We start from the raw sequence: 24,932 nt of genomic DNA on the forward strand, positions 1-24,932 counted from the left end.
AGCAACTGACTTAATAATTTTTAATTTTTTTTAATTTTTTTGAATGGGCCAGAGGCCACATCAAAATTTAAAAAAAAAAAATTAATTGTGAAAATTAATTTCGATTTATTTCCTAGCCACATAAAATAAACTTTTTAGATTTTTTAATTTATTATATATATATTTAATAAAAAAATATAAAATCAAAAATCAAAATCAAAAATCAAAATCAAAATCCAAATCAGAACAAATCAAAGTGAAAGTTGAAAAATAAAATAAACTAAAAAAATAAAAGAATTATTTTCTTTTCTTTTCAGATTTCTTTTTAATTAAATAAATAAATAAATGAAAGCTCACAAAACAAAATCGAACTATCTAAAGAAACTTAAACTAAATGAAATTGAAATGAACAAAAAAAATAAAAATAAAAAACAACTAAACCTAAACCAACACCCTACGCATACCATCCAAAATAAAATAAAATAAAATCAAAGCGTTTTTGTTGATTGTTGTGCAGGTCAGATGGAAGCGTGGAAGATCAAGGAGGATGCAGGTTGGAAGGAGATCATGCAACAATGGTGAAGTATGGTAGTGTGAGGCAGTGATGAGGGAGTGGACGGAAGGGAAATGGAGGCTGCGGACTGCTGATGCCAACAAACAGCGTGAAAGGGATCCGAGGTGTTTTGAAGGCAGCACACAGAAGGAAAGGACAACTGCGGAAAAAAACGAGGGTGTGCGTTTGCTGCAGGGACATGGATAGGGATGCGTGGATGGGCAGGAGTAGAAATGACGCAGGTTTGCGTGGAGGGAGAAAGGGATGTCGGTTGCGGGGAGCTTAGGACCAATGTTGTGAAAAGCGCGAGCGGGATTAAATCGGCGCTGGGAATGAAGCGGAAAAAATCAGAAAAATTGGGAAAAAGCGGAAAAAAGCGGGAAAAAAGCGTTTGGTACAAAAATATTCATTTTTTTTCAATTTTTTTAATATCTAAACCATCTACAACATAAAATAAATACATTGACACATAAATATGATAAAAAAACTAATATATAAGATGTTTAATATCATTTCTAGCACTAAAATCACACCTAACATTGGATCATGTCCTGAATAGTAAGTCCTGACTCCTGAGTCCCAGCTCAGCCTCAAAATATCAACAAAAAATATGATAATGTATCTCATCATGTCATAATGTCATAGACTCATATACAATAAAATGAAAGTCTAATCCTATTGATTTCCTCTGCCCCTCTTGCGAGAAAATGTCACAGCTTTCCCTTTCCCTCTAGATGTAGATGCTGGTGCCTGTGCTGGTGGAAATGGCAGTGGAGTCTGATGTGCTCTAGAAGCTGAAGAACTAGAAGTATGAGCTACAGGAGGTATACCACGTCCTCTACTGGTGGCAGTGGTAGCCCGGGTAGGCGGTGTCACCTCCTCCTCCTGCTCTTGCTCCTGCTCCTCCTCCCCCTCCACTACATCCTGCACTAACCAATCATCAGCAGAATCCATGAGAGGCCTCCTGGCCTCAACCCTCCATGCAACAGTGGTGTCAATCCCATCCAATGAGATGGCATCCACATCAGGTGTCCTCTTAAGTTGCCTCACCCACAATCGAAGATTGTAGTAGACGTAGACCATGTCATTAAGTCGCTGGGACTCCAACCTGTACAAAGATCATGAAACAATAATTAATAATTAATATTATAAAAAAAATATTGTTTAATGAATTCAAAAATTTATTTGGAAATTTGCAATATTTTAAATGTTTAAGTGTTAACCTGTTGCGCTTCTTGTTGTGTATTTTTTCAAATACACTCCAGTTGCGCTCACATCCTGAGGAGCTGCATGTTTGGCTGAGGATGCGTACGGCAAGCTTTTGCAAAAGGGGTACTCTGCCACCATACATCTTCCACCATGCATCTACAACAAAATTACAAATAAAATTTTAAATAAACATAAGAAAAAAATGGAATTTGAAGAGACAATGAAATTTGAAACAAAGTTACAAACTAAAAAATACCTGGCATTTTAATCGTCCTATCAGTGACAGCCATCTCAAAGCCAAATGTTCCACCTGCCATCTTATATGTCTCAATTTGTTTAGAGATCTCTATACGTTGTTCTGGAGATCGCACCATCTTCTGGACACAAGATAAGAATCCATCCATGATCTCAGCATCAAAATCAAACCCACAAGCATAAGAAAATGCAAGGTTCAGGAAAAGCCCAGCAGCATGAATGGGACGATGGAGTCTGTTGTTCCATCGCTCATCAATCACTCCCCATAGAAGGAGTTGTTTTTGAAACCCATCATCTCCCTTATCATCATAGTAGGCCCGAGTGGCTTCTTTTGTACATGGCTTCATACAAATAGCCCATTGCGGGCTTCTCACCATCAACCAACCGAAGAACCTTTACCAAAGGTTCAGTAACGGCCCACACCTCCTGCACTCCCGCCCAGAAGTCTTCCTGGTATGAAACTAGTTTGCATACGGCCTCTCCTTCTGGTTTGCGGCTCATTGACATAGCACGCCACTCCTCTGAAAGAAACATTCTCTTCACATCCCACATAGAATTCAAGAGGGATTGAAGAGATATGAAGAGATATGAATCTTCTCATCAAGCTAAGCACAGATGTATGATTATATATAAATTTTGTGATGCTTTTTGATGAGTCAACAATATCTTTGACAAAGGGAATTTTCCCTATGTCCTCTAACATCAAATGAATACAATGGGCAGCACAAGGTGTCCAAAATAAAGTAGGATGCCTGTCCATAAGCATTCTACCAGCAGCAACATAATTTGCAGCATTGTCCGTTATGACTTGGACAACATGTTGTTCACCCACCTCCAAAATAAACACATCCAGCAAATCACATAAAGTTCTTGCATCTTTGATCTGATGAGATGCATCAACAGATTTGATAAACATAGTCCCCTTGGGACAACTAACCAAGAAGTTTATAAGGGTTCTCCCCTTTTGGTCAGTCCAACCATTTGACATAATAGTGCATCTTGTTTGTGCCCATGATGCCCTAAAATCCTCCAATCTTTGGGTGCAGTCACACTTTTCATCTTGAAGAATCCGGCCTCTGAAATCATGATAAGAAGGGATTTTGTACCCCGGGCCAACACTGGCAATAGCATCAACAGTGGGTTGGAAAAATGGATTATTCCTTACAATGCTGAAAGGAATATCACTCCAGAGGAGAAATTTTGCCATCAACCTGTCAGCTTGTTCTTTTTCAGTTCTTTTTAGCATTGAACCGATAGATGGTTGCGAACCAGGTGTGGTTCGAGGAACAAAAAATGATGATGCAGCTACCGGATTGACTGATGCTGCAGTAGAACCAGTGCCACTTGGCCCACTTCCTTCAGCTGACCTTTTTAGTTGCCTTTTGAGTTATTCTTTGGCCTCTCTAGTGTGCTCTAATTCTCCCAATGCTTTCATGGCTCTTTGGATAAGTTCAGGATTTGTATTTATACAGGGCCCCACATCATGTCCAGGGATTTGTGCAAGGTGAAACTTCAACCTGTACACCCCCCCGCGTATCTCCTTTCCACACAACTTGCAATTCAAGTTTTGTCTATCATTCGGAGCTTTAGGTTCACCATATTCCCAGAAAGGATCCAATTTCCTTGGCATGTTTGTTTTTGAATTTTGAATTTGCAAACCTATGGGAAAATAAGGATTAGGAAATAGGAATTTAGGATTACAATTTAGCATTTACAAAATTACAAGTTACAAATTTCCAGAATCCAAAGTTCCAAACCCAAGTTACCCAACCAAATGGCAAATGCCAAAAACAATGAAAAAACATAAACAATGTTTAAAAAAAATGAAAAAATAAAAATAAAAAATTGGTTCCCATAGCCATACCAATTTACCCATCCCAAATCAATGAAAAAATACAAAAAATTCTTTAAAAACAATGAAAACAAAAGGAAAATGGTGCGCATATGAAGTTTCCCAACCAAAAACAATGAAAAACAATGTTTTTAAACAAGGAAAACAAAAAAAAATTAATCCACATACCGTTTTTATGGAGAAATTGGTGGTCTCCTCTTGAATTTGTCCTACAAGCACTTAGATTTGCTCACAAACCCTCCAGCTGCTCTCTCCAAGACGTTCTCCTCCTCCTACGCGCGCCCACAGTCCAAATGAACAAAAAAAATCAAAAATTGGATTATAAAACCCGCTGCCCCGGCACCCCATGCTTTTTTCGGAAAAAAGCGCGATTTTTTTTCGAAAAAAGCATGCTTTTTTTCGGAAAAAGCGCGCTTTTTTTTTTGGAAAAAATCGGCAAAAAAACTTAGCCGCTTTTTTCCCATAAAACGCGCGATTAAATCGTCTTAGGGAAAAAAGCACGCTTTTTTGAAAAAAGCGCGATTTAATCGTGCTTTTAACAACACTGCTTAGGACTATTCGCATGGGGATATTGCAGGTCGATAGGAGGGCGAGGAGCAACGAGCTAATTGAGGGGCAACAATGAAAGGAGAAATCAGGAGAACAAGTTGACGGTGGTGAGAGAGACGTTGCAGTGTTTGCAGGCTTGCGTGGAGAGGCATGAAAAACACAGCGGATTGGGCAGCGGAAGTATGGAAGGAGCTATGTGGATCAAAAGAAATCCAAGAGTTGAAAAGATCAGCGGATAAGCAGCGTATGGTAGAGAGATAGGCAATTTCAGACAACAAGGGACAGGCATAAAACCCAAGGCAACAAAACCCTTTAAAAATAAATTCGAAAATAATTCTGCTGGAAAAACCCCAGGCAGAAAAAACAATCTCAAAACTATTTCAAAAATAATTTGCCTGAAAAACCCCAGGCAGCAAACAAAATGGAAAATCGCAGCGCAATAAAATCCAGAAATTTCCAGATTAACTTGATATGTTTCTATTCAGATTTATAATTGAAACCCCTGTAAAATTGTCTCCAGATTTAAAAAATTTAAGAAACCCCTGGACTGCAAAAAATATCTGGATAGTCTCCCTACAAAAATAATTTTGAGGCTAGATCTTACCCTCCAGGGCCTAGATCTGGCTTCAAATCAAACTTCGCTCTCAGATTTGCAACCTGTACCTAAAAACAAAAACACCGAGAACCTAGATATACAAAAATAAATAAAACCCCATAAACCCAAGTCAGAAAAACCAAAAAATTTACAGATCTATGCATAGGGACAACAAATCTATCAGATTTGGTGAGTGTGAGTCCAACTCCGCTCCCAGATCTGATAATCTAATGCTCTTTAAAGCCAGATTTATCAAGTTAGCACAAAAAATTTTGAAAATTTTAATTTAAACGGAAGTGCTTCACCCAAAACCCTTCTTGCATCACCAGTAAAAATCTTATGATAAGCCCAAGATCAAATCAAGCTGGGCTCTTCAGAAAATACGAATCGAGAGTTGGCTGGTCGAGCTGAAAACTTCCTCGAACTCCCAATGATCTAAAAAAAATAAAGAATCTCCTGCACAACTCAGTTCAACCATCAACATAGGGTGAGAAAACGATAATAAAATTCAGATCTAATAGAGATACCTGCTATTATATTCAAAACTTAAATTACCATTCAAACCCCAGCGATTGAGCAAGATACCTGTGCTCAAATCACTCTTCAGAAAGCTATCATCAATGGTTAAAAGGAAATCTATGCATGAAAATAACACATCTTACAACATTTCCATGAAGAGTAACACCAGCAGGATTTAACCCCAAAGTCTTTCTTTATTGCTCATAAAAAGGATTACAAGAGAGCTTTCACTTAGCACATGACTCAAAGATCGAATGATCTTAACTGACAGTGACCTCCTATTTAAAGATAAATCCTCCAATGACTAGTTCGAGTGATCCTCGTCAAAGCAATCTCGACCGTTGATGAGGATCAAAATTTCTTTTAATCTCATCCGTCAAAATTTTAAATTATTGAGGAAATTCGGATTTTTCAATTAAATGCATTTTAATTAATTCAAAAATTAAAATTTTGAATTAATTTTCTCAAAATTTTGACTTTGACTTGACTCGAGGTACCAAAGGCTTAAAATTTAGCAAAATAATCAATTAACCTTAGTTACTGGACCTCTTAAAATTTAATTTTTAAATGACCCATGGATTTTGCCTTTGGAAAATTTAAATTTACCTAGGACTTATAATTAATTAAATTTCTGGCTTAGGATTTTAATTAATTCTGGCCAGAAAATTTAATTAATCAACCTATGAGGGGATAAATTATTTTTCTAACCCTCAAGACACTTTACACCATGATTTTTACTTTTTTTACATCTCAAGGGGGAAAACCCATTTGCAAAAGACCCTCACAGACTACCCAGTTCAGCGACATCAAAATATAATCTAGCAGATCAAGCAATTTGTAATAAAATAACCTAACCAAATATTTATGATTATTCCCAAATCACTTTTACACAGACTCGATCTATAACACTAGGACTCACCTAAGATCTTGGTGACAAAATTCATTCTGACTTTGGGGTAAGGCTGAACGAAAACTCTGCCGACCATCCGAGAGTGGATCGGTGAGACAAAAAACATTCCAGAATGTAGATCATTACCAGAAAAATAGGTTTACCTAGGCAATTACATACATGACACAAATTTGCTGAGATTATTTACATCATATACATGCAGAATGGGTTTACATTATAACATGACAATCAGGTTGATGATGATAGGTAGACGACGCGGACACATCAATCAGGTGCTATCCCTTTTGCGAAAAAATGGGGTGTACTGCTATGGGTCATTGACACGTAGTGGTCAACACACTTTATCATTGGGCAAGATCCTTTTGAGGACGAGTATATTGCTAAAGACATCGAGTTGCTTGGAAGGTCAAATATCGTTGTGCATACAAAAGCTGACTTTTTGTCAAGCATATTACTTGCCAAGCGTATTGATTGGTTGAGGGTATTATAAAATTCCTTGAAATGCAATAGTTGAGATTAATTCTCCTAACTGATTATTGAGTTTATTATTTTTCTGTATAATATTGAATTAATCACACTGTAATTTCTTTACAAATTAAAATAAATGTTGTGGAAATAAAAATGTTGGAAACTGAGAAATGGTAGCACACAAATTTTGACACCGTATTTTTGGACAAATGTCCTTAGAAAAACCCAATGTGGGAAAACCAATGTAGCAGTGAGGGTTTTTATTATTATGCAACAACAAAATTTCTGGGTACAATAAAATGTCACCGAACTGGCAATTCTATCTAAAGAGAAACACTGGCAAAAATATCTGAGGGAATTTTACCCTCGTTCCAAGAAATCCAGCTCAGTTTGACCTCTGGAAAGCAAGCTGTCCAAACCCTCTGCGTACGCCCTGCGTCACCTTTGCGCAAACCCTCTCACACTCAATCTGGAACTAATGCTAATCAAGCTGTCCTGCCTGTTGCTGACTGGGAAAAAGTCTCTCCGACACTCTGGAAAATCCTCCCAGCTCAGGAAATTGAAATGAGCTTCCCTTCAACCAATTTGAACTGGCTATCTTGAGGCTTTGAGCAACCTCTTAGAGATAAATTTTGGCCTCCTCTTTCTAACTGTCCGGAGTTGGAAACTCCTCTAGAATACTACTATGTTTCTCCTCTGCCACCTGCTACTCATCCACTGGCTCGATTTCCACCTGCTACTCACCTACTGGCTTGATCTCCACTGTTGAATTACTTCTTGCCACTGGGAATTCGAACGGCCTAGGCAGTTGAGTATCTGCACTGATGTGTTTTCCATCAACCCATCTACCTCTTCTTATAATATCCAGTTGAGACTCCGATGGCCAAGATTAAAACTTAATTCATCGCTGAGATCATCTCCAAGTCGATCGATGTGAGTTTCTAGAGAATTCTCACCTTTCTCAATTAATTACTATTAATTAACCATTTTTCGTAAGTTAAACTTAGGAACGTTTTAATTGTGGTCAATTAATTTAATTGAGCCGTCTGTCATGTCCCCATTTTGGTTCTTCTTCAGAGTACAACTAGGGTGGATTTCCAGGTCAGTGGAGCAGGTTTATGTCATCAAGGGTCCCAATGGAGTTTTGAGGAGTTTTTATGGGATTTGATGGCATTCGCTTGGCATATTCCACATCCGCACAGTTTGCTTTTCGTTTCGTCGCATTTCGACAACTTTCAAAAATCAACATTATTATTTGGGCGCAACTTAATTAATTATACTCGAGGTGGCATTCCAGGGAGATTAATTGGTGGAACACCTTAGTGTAATAGCTCGTTGGAACCAAAACGAGAATGTCTACAGGATGAGATCCTAAGAAGAGACTTCTAGTGGCTGAAGAGAGTATGCTGGGCGATTTGCATTTTCCTTAGTTAAAAACGACTTTAATTAGTCATTTAATTAAGGAAAAATAATTAATTGGAGAAAAGGGGCCAAAAGTGACTTAAGTGAAATAAAATAAAATAAAAAGGTTAATTGATAAAGTCAATGGAGGAGCTTCTAGAATAATAATAAAATAATAAAATAAGTTGCTTTTAGAGGTTTGGAGATCTATCCATTAGATCTATAAAAGGAGAAGGAGAAGATCATTTGGGACATCTTGGATCTTGTATTGAATATTGTTTCTTGTATGAGAGGTTGAGAACCCGGTTCTCTACTCCAGCAGTAGCCCCAGGATGGAAACCCTCGGGTGATTCAATGAGCGTGGGTGAGCACCCATCTCTTCCCTTGGAGGATCCATTCAGGGTTCACAGGTTGCAGTGTATTGTTTTTTAGTTTGTTTTGGGTGGCCCATTGTGGCATTATCGCAGATCTGTTGAGGCTAACTATCTCAGCTATTTTTCCAGCATGTAAAACCCCAGTTCTCATATTATAATAAAGCTGAGATTTTTTCTGCTTATCGTATTATCAAATTGCATGCATTTTATATGTTATATTTTACATTGCAATATTTTGTTTATGAGTAGAAAATTTATGTGAAGGGAATGTTCCAAATTTATTTTGTTTGGGACAATACACCATCTCTAAGTGGAATTTCCAAAAACGATTTCTGGGTTTTGGAGAACTCATGTGTTTTAGTCTCTTTCCAAAGTCTCGAGACTAGAACACCATTCGATGCTACAAAAACTAACAGGTATTGTATCGATTTCGTATACAAGCCGAGCTACCATGTTGCAAATTGCGGTGTGTACGCAAAGCAATTTGAATTCGAGCTGCATATATTAGAGCCTAAGGAGATTGTACATGCAGGTAGAAGATCAAAGTTTGGCTATTTGCACTGTAGAAGCCTTCAGGTGCACATTACAGACTGGGAGACAATGCGTCATGTGTCCTTATTGGAGCATCAAAACAAAACTAAGGTGTTAGATCAAGAATGCTATCGGGTCTGAGTCTTGGATTGAGTTTGAGAGTGAGGATGATCGTTGAAATAACTGCATACATGATCGTGTTTGCAAATGCGTAGTGTATTGTCGTGCAAGGAATGAATTCACTGAACAATCTAATCTGGCCGTGGTGCTAGCTAAGTTCCTTTGTCAAAGAATGTGTGCATTGATTGTTGACCAACCCGAGCAGTGGTGATGAGATAATTCTGTGTGTAGTTGTTTAAGTCGGCAAAACACAGTTGGTCGTGATCGTGTAAAAGTAGTGAAATTTCCAGGAGTTTGTTCTAGAGCAAATTCTACCCTCAAGAGACGACTAGAGCGTGCAAAAAATTCCTATGGTGTAATTTTAGCCTCTTATGCGTGACAGAGGAGAGATAATGATGGCAATTATCTGATTTAATTTATTATGTGGGTCAATTTGTAGATTAGAGGTGTGCATGAAGACATTGAACCACATACATTCTGCCTGGGTTGTGGCATTAATATTATGCTGGAGTTGAACACCGTGGATCTATACAGAGCAGTTGCTTTGCGATCAAAATGTAGGTGCGCATGCATGCATATAAGTCATGAAATGACCGATGCTCGATGGTTTTCATCGTAAATCCTGAGGATCAATGCATGACAAGAGCATATACCGGTGCACTGAGTGGTTGAATTTTGTGTCCACGAGCGTAATTCAAGGGTTGCATGTAAAGGAGTGCGATCTGTGGCAAGAGTTTGAGCATGCTTGCATTAGGAATTGTTGTGGTGGAAATATAAAGGGGTGCATATCTCCTATAGAATGTTGAAGAATCATGTTGTGAGCCGTTGTGGATTGTTACGTAAGAGACTCCTTTCGGTGATTTGTATGGTGAACTTGTTTACCAGTAAACCATACTACATTAAGTGGGCAATATTATGGTAACAAATAAATAAATAAATAAATAAAAATGGATAAGACCTTCATAAATTCGTTTAATAAACTAGCAACAAAAAGCAATAGATCCTTTTCCAAGGGGATACTTACTATGCTACAATAAGAGCAACCACAAATAGAGCATGAGTTGGGACACAAAATATTTGCACTTGGGACAAATTTGAAACACACAAGGGTTACAGTGAAAGCCCTTTTCAAACTAGAAGAACTGGATGAACCCCTCTCCGAAGTAAGCCAGTTAGAGCGGAGGAAACTAATTTGGGCTCTAAAACCAGCCATGCTTGCCCTAATACAAAACAAGTTCTTGGAGTACCCTCCTAGTTTCCTCCTATCTCAGTAACATTATGAGGTTGACTGCACCTATACCTCCTTACAATGATGACATTATGAGGAGAGCTTTCAGATTGATAGTGGAGACCCTTCAAGATTTGGATAACAGTGAGGGCCCTACCTTTGGGAAGAGGCTACAGATTCTAGAAGTCATGGCCTTGGTTAGATCTTATGACCTCATGTTTTACTTAGAGTGTGATGACTTGATTCTCCAAATGTTCCAATGCTTCTTCAACATTAGGAAACATCATCCTGACACATTCAAAACATATATGTAGTCCATTTTGTCTTCATGCATGGGAAGTCGTGATGCCATTTGCAGGGAGTTATAGTCTAAATTGTTGTCCATTTGGAGGAGTGTTAAAATTGGCAAGTAGGACGAAACTCCACCTTGGACAGCTCATATCATGGAGATAATATTTTTGTTGGATTCTTCTTTCCGAGAGGTGTAGGATTGATCTAAAGATCATCTCATTCTGACATGTATAAATGGAATTATGAATTTATTTCTTTTATGGACAAATTGTCAAGGTCGGCCATCAAACTAATGTAGGTCAGGAATCTAGTCCGTGGTGTTGAGTGTGCCTAAACTCTTCATGGTTCATGTGTTTTGAGATCTTCCATGTACTTATGAATATCTCTCTAGTTAAGAGGGAGTGTTGAAGAATGTAACTAGGTTCTCTCTTCATAATTGTATTGGAGTCATAATGAATTGCATTTATCAAAAGAAAGAAAAATATTTTTTTATCATTATTATTATGACTTATTAAAGCATGGGTTTCATGCTTGGGTCACCATGTTTTAGGTCAAAGTCCCCATGGAGGACTTCTAGGTTTTATATTAAGTCATTAGAGTCACTGTCCATTTAATGAGACCCTTTTGGGCTTTTGAATCTTGTAAAAATAATTTGTCACCTCCACACCAAGTCGGCCCTTACCTGATCAAGTCGACCTACATGAGGGTAATTCGAACTCCAGAAAAGGGTATATATAGAAGTGTAGTTTGATTCATTTGGAGCATCTCTCACACAAGTTCGATATCCAAGAGGAGGCAAAAAAAATGCGAAGCTGTAGAAGGAGGAGATTTGCCGGAATAGGAAGATTGAAGTTTCTGGGTTGTCTCTCTCTCATATGTGTGAATTTGGTGGGCTACTATTGGAAGGTCGAAGTACTGCATCAGGATCGAAGTTCTTCTGCTTCTAGGTCGAAGTTTTGCTAGGTTGAAGTTCTGTCGCTGGGGAGGTCGAAATTTTGATGTTGCTTCTAGGTCGAAGTGTTGCTTCTAGGTCAAAGTGCGGCTTCAAGATCGAAGTGCTGCATCTAGGTTGAAGTTCAGTTTGTTGTTGCTGTAAGGTCGAAGTTGTTACTGGAAGGTTATCATTTGCAGAAGAAGGGAAGGGTTGACTTGGTGATTGGAGGAAGTCTATGTCTAGGTCAGGAGTCTTGGATCATCTCGTGAAATTGTTAAAGCAAGAGTTGTTGACTAGGTTTTCCCCTAGATAGGGGTTTTTCCTTGGCTGTTCGCTTACATTTGGTTTCTTTGATCATTGTGTTATGGTTATTGGTAATTACTTGATGAACTAAGATAAAAGAAGAACACAAGAAATTTAATAAGAACATAAGAATATCACAAGTAATTATCGAAGAAAATCTTTTTGCCTTTATGATTTTCTAACAATTCATCATGCTAGTGACATTTATACATTATCCTCGTAGGGCTGCGATATCTGAGGATTGAAGAAGAAAATGAGAAGAAGAAGCTAGAGTTTAAAAACTATGATGGTACATGAAGCCTTCTACACATCCTTGAGCATGGAGTCTTCAAAAAAATTCAGGTGCAACTTTAGTGGTCAACACAACCTATTTTTTTTTGAGCTAACACTTCATTTCAGAGCGAGCCCCCATTACCTAGCTTTAGTAATCTTGATATAGGGATACCCCTCTGGTACTAGATGAGATCTCGTCTAAAGTGAGAAGAGGTTTGTGTGGTGTATGTAGTGAAATTGGCATCCTTCTTGAGCTACCCTTTGGCTAGCAATAGTCTTGGTATTTGATCTCAAGTCATATATGTTGCTTGATTTTTAGAAAATGCCAAGTATATATGTCTCACAGCTTCTATGAGGGCTCATATTGCTGCTAGTTTTTCAGAAAATGTAGAGTATATACACCTTACAACTTATATGAGGTGCCAAATTGTTTTCACTAAACCTCTAGTGCTTCTGGAGGTATTCTACGTTGGCTTTTTAAAGGAATGCCAAGGTCATAAAGAGACTAGTTATTCCTTATTGGGTGTGTGACATGCATTCTAATGCACATTGGTGTTAATTTTTAGGGCTAGATTGTTCTCTGCTATAGATAGCTGCAATTTTAAACTTTTCAAAATTTTCATATTACATTCACCCCATAACATCATTTCATCATTATTAATTATGTAGAGAGAACAATAACATCAACAATGCAGCAGAACAGTAAAGAACAATAGAAGAAAAACATGCACAATAAAAATATTAGGATTGTTGACCACTACGTGTCAACTACCCATAGCAGTACACCCTCTTTTTTCGCAAAAGGGATAGCGCTTGAGCGACGTGTCCGTGCCATTCGATTGTCATCATCAACGCGATCATGTTATGTTGTAAACCAGTCTGCATGTGTAAATTGTAAATAATCTTAGTAGAGCTTAGTCAAGTATGTAGATTGCCTAGGCGAACCTAATTTTCTAGTGATAATCTACGTTCCAGAAGGTTTTTTGTCTCACCAATCCATGATCAGCAAAGTTTTCCTTCAGCGTAACCCCAAAGCCGGAATGAATTTTGTCATTTGAATCTTAGGGGAATCCTAGTGTGCTTCGAGTCTATGCTTTTAAGTAATTTGGAAATAATTCTAACTATTTGGTTAGGTTATTACAAATTGCTTGATTTGCTAGATTATGTTTGTGTCACAGAACTGGGTGGTCTATGAAAGTCTATGTCAAATGGGTTTTCCCCCTTGAGATGTAAAATTGTAAAAGTCATGATGTAAAGTGTCTTGAGGGTTAGAAAATGTTTTAATCCCCTCAAAAGTCCAAAGTCCTAGGTCCTAGGTGATTTTTCCAAAGGCTAAGTTCGAGGATCCAAAAATAAAAACGATAAATATTAAATAAAAAAATATTATAAAAAGATATAAAAAAAATATTAAAAAATTAAAAAAATAGATAAAAATAGTATAAAATAATAATAAAATTAAAATAATAAAAAATAATAATAATTAAAAAATATTTTTTTTTGAAAAAATAAAATAAAATAATAAAATAATAATAAGTCAAAGTTTTGAGAAAATAAATGCAAAGTTATAAATTTTTAAGATATAAAAAATTTCGACGGATGAGATTAAAAGGGATTTTGATCCTCATTCACGGTCGAGATTAGTTTGACATGGATCACTCGAACTGGCCGTTGGGAAATTTTCCTTTAAATAGGGTGTTAGGGGTCATTTGAAATCAAATTGGATCTTAAAGTCGTGTGCTAAAAAAAGCTCTTTTGTAGTCATTTTTTGTGCAATAAAGAAAGACTTTGGGGTTGAAAATCTTGCTGGTGTTACTCTTCTAGAAATGCTGTAAGATTGTTTTATTTTTCTACATAATTTTATTTTCAGCCATTGATGATAGCTTAATGAAGATTGATCTAGGCACATGTATCTTGTCTGATCTCTGGGGTTTGAATGATAGTTTAGATTCTGAAATATAATGGCAGATATCTCCATTTGATCTGGATTTCACTATTGTTTTCTTCCTCTATGTTAATGGTTGATTTTAAGCTGTGTAGGAAATCTTAGTTTTGAGTTTACCGGGCATTAGGGGAAGTTGGCTGAACTAGCCAACTCCCAGATTGCGTTTTCTGAAAGAGCCTATGAATGCATGAAGGGTTTTCTGAAGAATCTCACATTAAATTTAAATTCTGAAAATATTACTGTGGATTATTGAGAAATTTGGCTGCTTAAGAGTCAAAAATCTGTAAATATTGTAAATTTTTAGCTGGTTTTAGGGTTTTCGGTTTTGTTTTTTGGCACATTTTACTTCTGCGTTTTCTATTTTTGCCATTGCAGGTTGGAGGTACAATTTTTTTGAAAAATTTTTCAGGGTTTCCATCAAGCAATCTGGAGCAAGAAATATTTAAAATTTTGATTAAATTTTTGGATTACGGGTCTGTTACCTCCGGTTTAAGTTTCTTTGCTGCCCAAGATCGATTTGTTTTAGCTTGCTCCGTCAAAATGTAGCTTCATTTCACCTGCGCTCAACCTGCAGCCACGATTTTCACCCACGCAGCAGCCATCCCTTCGAACGCTCAAGCTCCTCTGTTTGACGTCGAGCTTTCCTCACGAATTTCTTCATCCGCTTAACTGTATCAGCTGCAAAATCAAAAACAAATACAATTTTTTTTTACGGATTAGGTGATACGGATGATAATTTTAGTCATTGGTAAGTTTAGAGTTAGGTTTGATATATTTTATTTTGGTTATAGTTAGATTTTTATTTAGATTTTATTTAAACGTTGTATAGTTAGGAGTTAGATTAAATTTTGATTTATTTTTAGTTAGTTTTTAGTTTTAGTCTAAGTTTTATTTTAATTTCCATTTTATTTTGGTAAGAGAAATATTAATTTTGAATTTGGTTTTAGATTTTTCAGTTTAGTTTTAGAACTAGATATTTTTAGATTTAGATTTCAGATAATTTTTAACTTAGGGAAAAACAAAAATTTCGATTTCCTTTTGTTTATTTTAGTTTTGAATTTTTGATTTTAGAATTAAACATTTTTCTTAAGTTTAGTTTTGTTTCATAAAAGTAAAAAGTTAAAAAGGGTTCTTTTTTTTTTTTATTTCTTTTAGAATCTTTGATTTTTTTTTTAAATTTAAAAAAATAAAAAGGTTTAGATTAGATTTTAGTTTTATTAGGATTTTGGTTTTGTTTGATTTTTAGACTTTAAAAAAAAAGTTTCTTTTTTTTTTAGGTCTGAGTTTTATTTAGAATTTAGATTTTATCTTGTGTATATAAATTAGAATTTAGATCTTAGTTTTAGACTTTATTTTATAATATTTAGTTTTAAATTCCGTTTCATTTGTATATATTTAAATTCCATTTTTCATGTAGTTTAAATTTAGATGTTTTGGTCTATTTTGATATAAGAAAAAATAATAAAAAAATATATAAAAATATTTTTTATTTTTGAAAAAGCTTAACAAAAAATTGAAAATTCATTTTTTGGCGTTTTTAGTGGTATCTATGTTCCACTTTTCCATAGTTAAATGCACTTAAATGTTTATTTGAAGTTAGTTATGTGAAAGTGGTAACTGGTCAACATTTAAATTTTATGATCATTTAAAGCATTTGATTTTTCTTGAAGTTTAATTGCTGGATCATTATTAAAGCGTTGTACATTTGTTGAACATCTTGCATCGCTTGGGATATTTCGATGATAAATGATTGTTTTACATGATTTATACTTATGCAACATTTAATAAATAATCATTTAATCATTAACTCGATAAGGCACTGGTACATTAATTTCAAAATCAATCAGGTGCTAAATTGCCTTGCTATGTCTCCCAACCCAATTGGTCCACAGTTGGTCTTCATTTATCCCATAGGGTCAGTCCCCCTTAGCCACGGGAGACGACTTAAACAGAGAGATCGGGGATCAGGGTGACAGCGCCCGGTCTGAGCGTTGTTGTGACAATTTGTGCGACAACAAGGATTTAGGTCAGAGACCAGGGAAAGACCCCACAAAGGGGGAAACCCCAACCAAATTCTTCTTCTTTAGATATTTATCAAATGTTCAACTGAGATACAATGTAAAAATATCATGCGACATCATCATGAATCACATTAGGCCACCTATGGCCAATTCAACAATAGACCATATTATACTATCATAAGAGCATGGTACATATCGCTGTCACTAACATAATTTACTGATGCTGCCCTAGAGGATCTGCCATCACTACCATATCATTATCATAAAGATAAGCTATACATTACTGTCAGAATACTGCCATCTATAACTGCCTCCATTGTTATGAACATACTGTAATACACCAAATATTACTGTCATGTCAAGGTCACTACCTCTCATCAAGGTAACTATCATATACAAGATTATTGCCATACAAGGTTACTGCCAAACAAGGTTACTGCCATATCAAAGATTCATTGTCATATACCAAGAACACTGTCACGAAGATCAAAGGCATTGTCATGTACATATAGATCACTGTTATAGGAACTAGAGTTGCTGCCCAAATATTATGGTCATAGGAGAAATAATCATTGTCATAAGAACTACTATCACTTCCATGTATCATGCCCATTCATCAAAAATATCACTGCTATGCATAATTGTATAAGAGTTACGTTATCATTGTCATCAATATTACAATTGTCACATATTGTTTTCACTGAAGGATACTCTACCAAATATGATTGACACAACCCTATCGTCATGAGGGTTTCCCTAAGTGTCATTGCCCGCATATATAACATAGAAGTATGCAAGTCACAATGCGAGCAATAGAGATGTAGTGAGCCATGGAGTATAGAAGTATAGTGAGCCTTTGAGTATAGGAAGCTACTGAATATAACGAAACTCTAAGATATAGCAAACCTCACTGTAATATGTATGCGATCCCTAAGGAGATGACACATAGTTATGAGCTACGAATCACTGTAATATATCAAATGCAAGCTTCACACTGTAAATATATTAAATGCAAGCTTCATTGTCATATGTATGCGAACCATAAGAAAATTCCACAAAGTTATGAGATACAAACCACTGTAATATATCAAATGCGAGCTTCACTTGTAATATATTAAATGCGAGCTTCATTGTAATATGTATGCGAACCATAAGAAGCTGATAGCAAGGCACAACAAATGCGATTCACCACAGAGATTCATTGCGTGCCTCAGATATCAAGAGAGAGCCACTGTCATAACATACAAGCCTCAAAACATAGCGATGCCACCATAGAGTATAGTGATGCCTCTGTAATATACTATGATGCACAAAGTATAGTGATGCCACTATAGAGTCATTGTGCAAGCCACAGGGATATAGAGGGAACCACAGGAATGTATGTGAGCCACATTGTCATTATTATGCATGCGATCCGTAGAGACATGTGCGATGCACAAAGAGATAAAATACGAGCCATAAACAAATAATCCGTGCCTCAGTAGAATACTTGCGATCCACAGTAAGAATTGTGAGCCATAGTAAATAATTGCGAGCCACAGTAAGCCAATGCGAGCCACATTAAAAATTGCGGGCCACAGTAAGACAATGCGAGCCACATTAAATAATATGAGGAGCCTCAGAAGACTTAACCACATAGATGTACTAACTGCCACAGAAGTATGAATTGTATGTGACAAATGGAGGATAGGTTCCCAATTTATACTTTATTCTTTGAGTGAAAAGTCACGGCTATTGGGGCAGACCGATATGATGAGGTCGACTTGAAACTTGGAGGGAAATATTTAAATTTATATTAGCATTAAATTTATTTTCACATGATTTGACGATCACTTGCCCAAGCAGATTTGGACCACATTGAATAATAATTTCTTTATCCAATTTGAACTTTCCTTTGGGGCAAGATGGGCTTCTCTTGGCGGTAGTTGGGTTTCCTTGGGGAAATTCATCCCAAAGGTGCCCCAAATTTCAACAAGTGGGATGAAAAATAAGAGAAATTACTGATATGATTTAAAAGGGTGATCTTACTATAAACAAAACTGCTTTCCTAATCCCACAGAGTTCGACTTCCTCCTTGTGATCTGAGCCCTGATCTTACATGTTGGGTGCCCAATGAAGTTAACTTGACACTGAACCAACAAAACCACTCATACTGACCTTGAACACCCAAATACATATTTATTGGACACTTATTATAAAAAATCCATGGGTGGCTTATTAAGTCTTCAACAACCTTTCAAAAGCCTCAATTTTTTTCCTTGAGCAGGTGATCTTGGATTGACCAGACAGAGTTTTCAAGATCTTTTATTTACGTTGATCATTTGATACTGTTTTACCCAATCATATAAGACTGGCATTTTGGCATCATGCTTAAGATTTTCTTAAGATAGTGCTCTGGAAAAAATAATCATCTCAATAAAATACGATGAGCATATTTGAGTTCAATATTCACATGATGTCTATGATTTCGAAAATCCCAATTGTCAAACAATTCTGTAGGATGATGTGCTGAGTGTAAAACAACTTTTGGGCTTGAGTTACTCTAATGAGAGGAATTTAAGTTAGAGTGACATTTACTGTGGTGATCAAAGGTGGCTATGTGAGGATTGACCAGATAGAGTTTTAAAGATCTTTTATTTACGTTGATCATTTGATCACATTTTACCCTGACCCTATCATATAAGAGTGCCTTTTTGGCATCATGCTTAAGCTTTTCTTAACATAGTGTTCTGGAAAAAGTCATTATCCCAGTAAAAATGCGATGAGAAGATTTGAGTTCAGTATTCACACGATGGCTAGGATGTCAAAAATCACGATTGTCAAACAATTCTGTAGGATGATGTGCTGAGTACAAAACAACTTTTGAGCTTAAGTTAGTTTAATGAGAGGAATTTAGGTTAGGGTGACATTTACTGTGGTGATCAAAGGTGGCTATGGGACATTTGATGTCAAGTTTTGTGTTGCCTTTCAATCTTTACCTCATTGTTTTACTCTAGATGCATCAATTACTATCATAAAGGTAGACTTAAACTTGTGTGTGTAATGTTTCTGATCACTTGCTTTCTTCATATGCAGGGATGGTTATTTTCATCTGATGCTGAATTTTGGAAGCCACCTCAAATGAAAGTATGCACATCGTCCTTATTTTGTTATATGGCCATACTCTAACAAGGAATTACATTCATTTAGTTACAAATGGATTAATATCATTTCATTACATTGACACTGAATTCGAAGTCAGTTTAAAAGTTTGATGAATAAGAAGGGTGTAAACAAAAGAGATGTATGCAGATATAAGAAAATCAACTAAGGAGACATTTCCAAGCTGTAAGATGTGTAGAGGCATTAATAAAGTGATTCTGCAGATTGAAAGTTGAAACACTTCCATAAGAGAAAATGAAGCTTGTTTTCAATTAATTAAAATAAACCACAAAGCAGACAAAGTTGCTAGACAATATGTGCGGAGATTCTATGGTATCTTTAGTAGAAGATTGGGAAGTATTTAGGAAACGCACAATATATGATAAGTAGGGTGTTGTAATATAAATATTAGATTTTCCTAACTGAATTGCTGGTTAATTGTAAATCAATGTAAGATAGGGTAGATATATATAGTAAGTTATCTATATGGTTGAGGATGTGATGGACAAAGATTTTCCCTGAGAAAAAGTTGCATTTTTTATTTGAAAACAGAATTAACATCACATGTATCAGGTGCTTATCACAGATGACATTTAATTTAAGCAGGAGTTTTGAGGATCATTGTAGCAAAAAGAGAAACATTATGTCATCCTTAGTATTCCCCATGGAAATCCAGTATTTTCTGTGATTTTGTTCTAAATATGGTATGTGAAACTCCTATTACTGTTCAACATTACAAAATTTAACAAAAATATTTATCAGTCCTTTAGTACATCATCTTCAGATATTCAATGGAGTTCTTTCAACATTCTATTCATAGATTCCTATGCTACTGATTGTAAATTTAAATTTATTGAGGCATTCTTGATTTCCTTGGGACCCCATCCTGATATTCAAGTATAAATTGGTGTTCAGGCTGCAGAGCTTCCTTTGATAAGACATAAGCTACTCGATTCAGCTCCCTGTAGACATGACTGATAGTGAAATCATTGAAAAATCCTGCTATCTCCTTCAAGTGCTAAGTGGAAGGTAGTAAGAAAACCGAATGTACATTCAGTTCTTTATTCATCCACTTGATGACAAAAGTAGGTTCTCCAAATACCTGTAGGGAGTCTATATAGTATATTCTTTGCCATTGCTAGTTTTAAGAGGGATCTCAAAGCAACCAACTCTGGATAGTCTCTATTCCTTAACAAGATCTGTATCTAATTTAATGAGTATTAGAGATATATAAGACTCTCCCAATCTCACAATCTTGCCTCTGATGGTCTGTGTCAAAGAAATCCCAGGTCTGCTTTTATCAATCAGCAGCTAACCTATCTGCCGGGCGATTTTTGTTGATTTTTTGGGTAGCTGCGGTTGGTATTCCCCAGCTACATATGTCAGCCCTTGAAAGATAAAGAAAATTAAATTTAAATTGTAAATTTTGGAGCACATGTAGGCCCCAAAAGGTCAAGTCAGCCCCACCATGTGAATGGGTGTGATCTTGGCCAAACCCACCTCCTTTGACCACTATATAGTATATACACCATAGTATTCAAAAGCGGAACTGGTGACCGGATTGGTCCATCTACCAAACTGGGTTTCAAACCGAAACTAGTCAAACCGGGACTGGTCAAATCTATAATGTTCCTATGTAGGAATATGAGTGGTTTTAAACAAATAAACAGTGCAGCAGCATAAAATTAAAACCATACATTATACATCCATGAAAACACTGTAAATATGGAACCGCTGAGCCATATATTATAAAATCTAAGAGCATAGGTACAATATAAAATGGAATGGTGCACCTATGCTTGTCTCAAGGACAAGCTTGACAAAACCTAGGTGATGGAATAGCGGAGTTGAAGGCTGCTCAGTTGCTGCACCACTTTGCAATGCGCTGTCCCAGTAAAACTACTGTCGCGCTGAACTTCGACTTGCTAGAATGTGCCCAAAAACTGCCCAAAAATTTATATCCTTTTAGCCTCGGATTCCTTGAACAAAACCCAGAAAAACCCAGAAGGGAATTTCTCTGGTTTTGACTTTGGAATTTCGGCCTCTTTGGAGCCCCTCCCCAACTACTGCTGCCAAATTCGACTTGCAGGAAACAACTTGCAAATCCCTCTAAAAACACCCCTACAATGCTGGATTCACCTATGCTAACTGACTCCTTGATCCTTGGATGATTCTTGGTCCGGATGACTACTCTCCCAAACACCACAAATTCGCTGCTAGAGGCCTCTGTGCAATCCCTCTACCCAGAAAATCGTACTGTTGAAACACCTGTCGTGTTGGCTGTAAAACCCTGCTAAAATGTCCTCAACCAACAACCTTTCCAGCTCCCGGAACTCCCAGCAAGCTATGGACCTCCTTGCTGACTTGATCTCCTCCTGCGTGTTTCTCGCTGCCTAGGAAATGCGCAGTCTCCTTCTCTGCATGGCTGGATGAAGTGTATGACAATGCTGGAACCTCCGAAATCCCTGTGGAACAGCGTCCCTAGGGCAGGCACGGATGGTCCCCCGAAGTAGACGTTGAATCTCCCGCTTGGAAGATTCGTGGCTAAATAGCGGTAGACTCTCGAAGCAGCAGAGCGTACAAAGATGAGTTTGTTTGTAAAATGATCAAGATGCTGCAAAATGAGAGCTCATTCCTCTTTTATCACCTTGGGCCCCCTTAGCCTCATGCGGGCCCCTCCTTACACTAATTCGATTCCCTTCAAACTCATGCAATGTCAAGTTCAAATTATTCATGTGGGTGGCCCCCAAATTCCATTAGCTGCTAGAAATAAAGTCAAATTCCCTATAGTTCCTAAGTTATGCATGTGGGGTACTCCTCCTAAGCCAAAAATGATGCCAAAAATGTGGTGTTGCACCCAGTGATTAATACATTTGAGAAGGGACATGACAGTCCTCCCCTCCCAAATGTTGCTTGCCCTCAAGCAACCACAAAGCTGGGTGCTCCAGTATGTGCTCACCTTCCCAGGTGGCATCCTCACCCAGCAAGTTCTTCTAGCGTACCAAGAGCTCCCAGATGGTCCTTCTCCTCAGTTTCGTCTCCCTACTCTCCAAAATAGCCTCTAGTTCCAACACCAAATGGCCCTCATCATCCAACGGGGGTAGATCGGCCACTGCTGTAACCTGTTGTCCCAACACCTTCTTCAGGCATGAGACATGAAATACGATATGGATTCTACTCCCCAGAGGTAGCTCTAGCTCGTAAGTCACCTCCCTAACCCGCCTAGTCACCTGATAGGGCCCATAGAAGCATGGCTGTAGCTTCTCAGCCCCTTTCTGTTTTAGTGTAGATTGTTTGTAAGGCTGCAATCAGAGGTATACGAAGTCTCCGTCCTCAAAGTGCCTCTCTATCCTTTGCCAATTTGCATACAATTTTTGTTGATTTTGGGTTGTCGCTAAATTATCCTTGAGAGCCTTGAGGATGTCTTGGCTCTCTTGGACTCAGTCTTTGGCCTTTGGGGCACGACTGTCTCCGAAAACAATATCATCAAAAGTTAGTTCATCATATCCATAGAGGGCACGGGAAAGAGTCATATCAATAGACATGTGGTGCATGGTGATGTAGCAGAACTCGCCCAAGTGCAACCACCGAATCCACGTCCTCTGCTGACTTGTCACATGGTTCCTCAGGTACCCCTCCAACCACTGGTTGACCCTCTTTTTCTGGCCATCCGTCCGAGGGTGATAACTGGTGCTAGGAGTGAGCTCTGTCCCAACCAACCTGAAGAGCTCCTGCCAAAAGCCGCCTATGAATCTGTTGTCTCTGTCACTCACAATGTTCTTGGGGAGCTCATGTAGCCTGAACACCTCCCGGAAGAACAACTCGACAACCTGTGTAGCTATGTACCTAGTGGGGATGGTGAAGAAGTGGGAAAATTTGGTCAACCTGTCGACCACTACATATATGCAATATTTGGGAGCCCAGTGATGAAATCCATCGAAATACTTTCCCATTTCCCCTCCTGAATGGGAAGTGGCTGTAGTAGCCCTGCAGGGTGAGTTAGCTCCCCCTTGTTCCATTGGCAGGTCTCACACTCCCGTACGTGCTACAACACGTCCTCCTTGAGGCCCTTCCATGTGAACCTCTCTCGAACAACCATGTAAGTCTTCCGGAAACCCTGGTGTTCGGATAGTGGTGAATCGTGAGCTACGTGGAGTACCCTCTCCCTCAAATGCGAGTTGGGCACCAAGTAAATGCGCCCCTTGTAATAGATGACCTCATCTATTACACGTTAACACTGATCTACATGTGTCCCCTCCAGCACCTCGCATGCCCTCCTGTCCTTGGAGTACTCCACCAACCACTGAGCCTTCCAATCCTGGCAGATGTTGATGAGAGATAACCCAACTGATCTCCTGGATAGAGCATCGGCCACCACGTTGTGCTTGCCTTGCACATACCCAATGTCAACATCATAGGCCTGCACCTTGTTGGCCCATCTCTGCTGCCTATCATTGAGGCCCTGCTGCCCCATGAAATGTCGAAGACTATTGTGATCAGTCTTCACTCGGAACCAGTTGCCCACCAAGTATTGGCGGAACTTGCCCAATGCATTCATAATGGCCAGCATCTCCTTGTCATATATGGAATATGAAAACTCATGCAGTAGGAGCTTCTGACTCTCGAAAGCTATGGGATACCCCTCTTGTGACAATACGGCTCCAACTTCTACCCTAGATGCATCACACTCCACCGTGAATGGTCGGGAAAATTCTGGGAGTGCCAAAACAGGGCAATAGCTCATCACCTCCTTGAGGCGATCAAAAGTAGCCTGTGTTCCATCAGTTCATGCGAAGGGCCCTTTCTTGGTCAAGTCGGTCAAAGGTGTTGCCAGCTGTGAGAACCCTTTGACAAACTTTCTGTAGTAAGTGCAAATACCCAAGAAGCCTTTCAGTGTAGTCACATGTCGGGGTATTGGCCAATCCTGGAAGGCCTGAATCTTCTCCTCGTGAACCTTCACGTCATTTGCTCCAATGGTATGCCCGAGATATCTCTGTCAATCCAAACTCGCACTTGGAGAGTTTGGCATAAAACTGCTACTCCTCCAGAATGCACAGTACCTCCTCCAAGTGTTGGAGGTGCTCCTCCCACATCCAGCTATAGATCAGGATGTCATCAAAGAACACTAGCACGAACCTCAACTGTCCCCGAAAGATATGGTTCAGACAAGACTGGAATGTGGCTGGAGCGTTGGTCAATCCAGATGGCAGGACCAGAAACTCAATGTGCCCATAGTGGAACTAGAATGTTGTCGTCAGGATGTCCTGATCCCGAACTCTAATCTGGTGGTACCCTGAACGCAGATCAATCTTAGAGAAGTACTTGGCTCCTCTAAGCTCATCCATCAGCTCATCAATGCGGGGAATGGGGTACCGGTTCTTAAGAGTCTTCTGGTTAAGGGCTCAGTAGTCGATACACATCCGGAGGGTTCCATCCTTCTTCTTCACCAACACTATGAAAGAAGCGAAAGGACTAGAACTTGGC

At 38.1% G+C, this 24,932-nt stretch overlaps 1 protein-coding gene across 4 annotated transcripts in view; it reads left to right on the plus strand.

The window, feature by feature from the left end:
* The window catches only part of CYL1 (alpha-N-acetylglucosaminidase family / NAGLU family), a 468,268-nt gene that overhangs the window by 217,622 nt on the left and 225,714 nt on the right, over positions 1 to 24,932 (plus strand). For all 4 annotated transcript variants that reach the window (XM_089425378.1, XM_089425375.1, XM_089425370.1 and 1 more), the window contains exon 11: positions 19,383 to 19,433. In XM_089425378.1, coding sequence (XP_089281504.1) covers positions 19,383 to 19,433 — 51 coding nt within the window. The remainder of the gene's footprint in view (positions 1 to 19,382; positions 19,434 to 24,932) is intronic.

Source organism: Pinus tabuliformis, chromosome 6 (genome assembly GCF_031772625.1).
Source record: "Pinus tabuliformis cultivar Carrire ecotype Pingquan chromosome 6, CPIR1, whole genome shotgun sequence".
NCBI lineage: Eukaryota > Viridiplantae > Streptophyta > Pinopsida > Pinales > Pinaceae > Pinus > Pinus tabuliformis.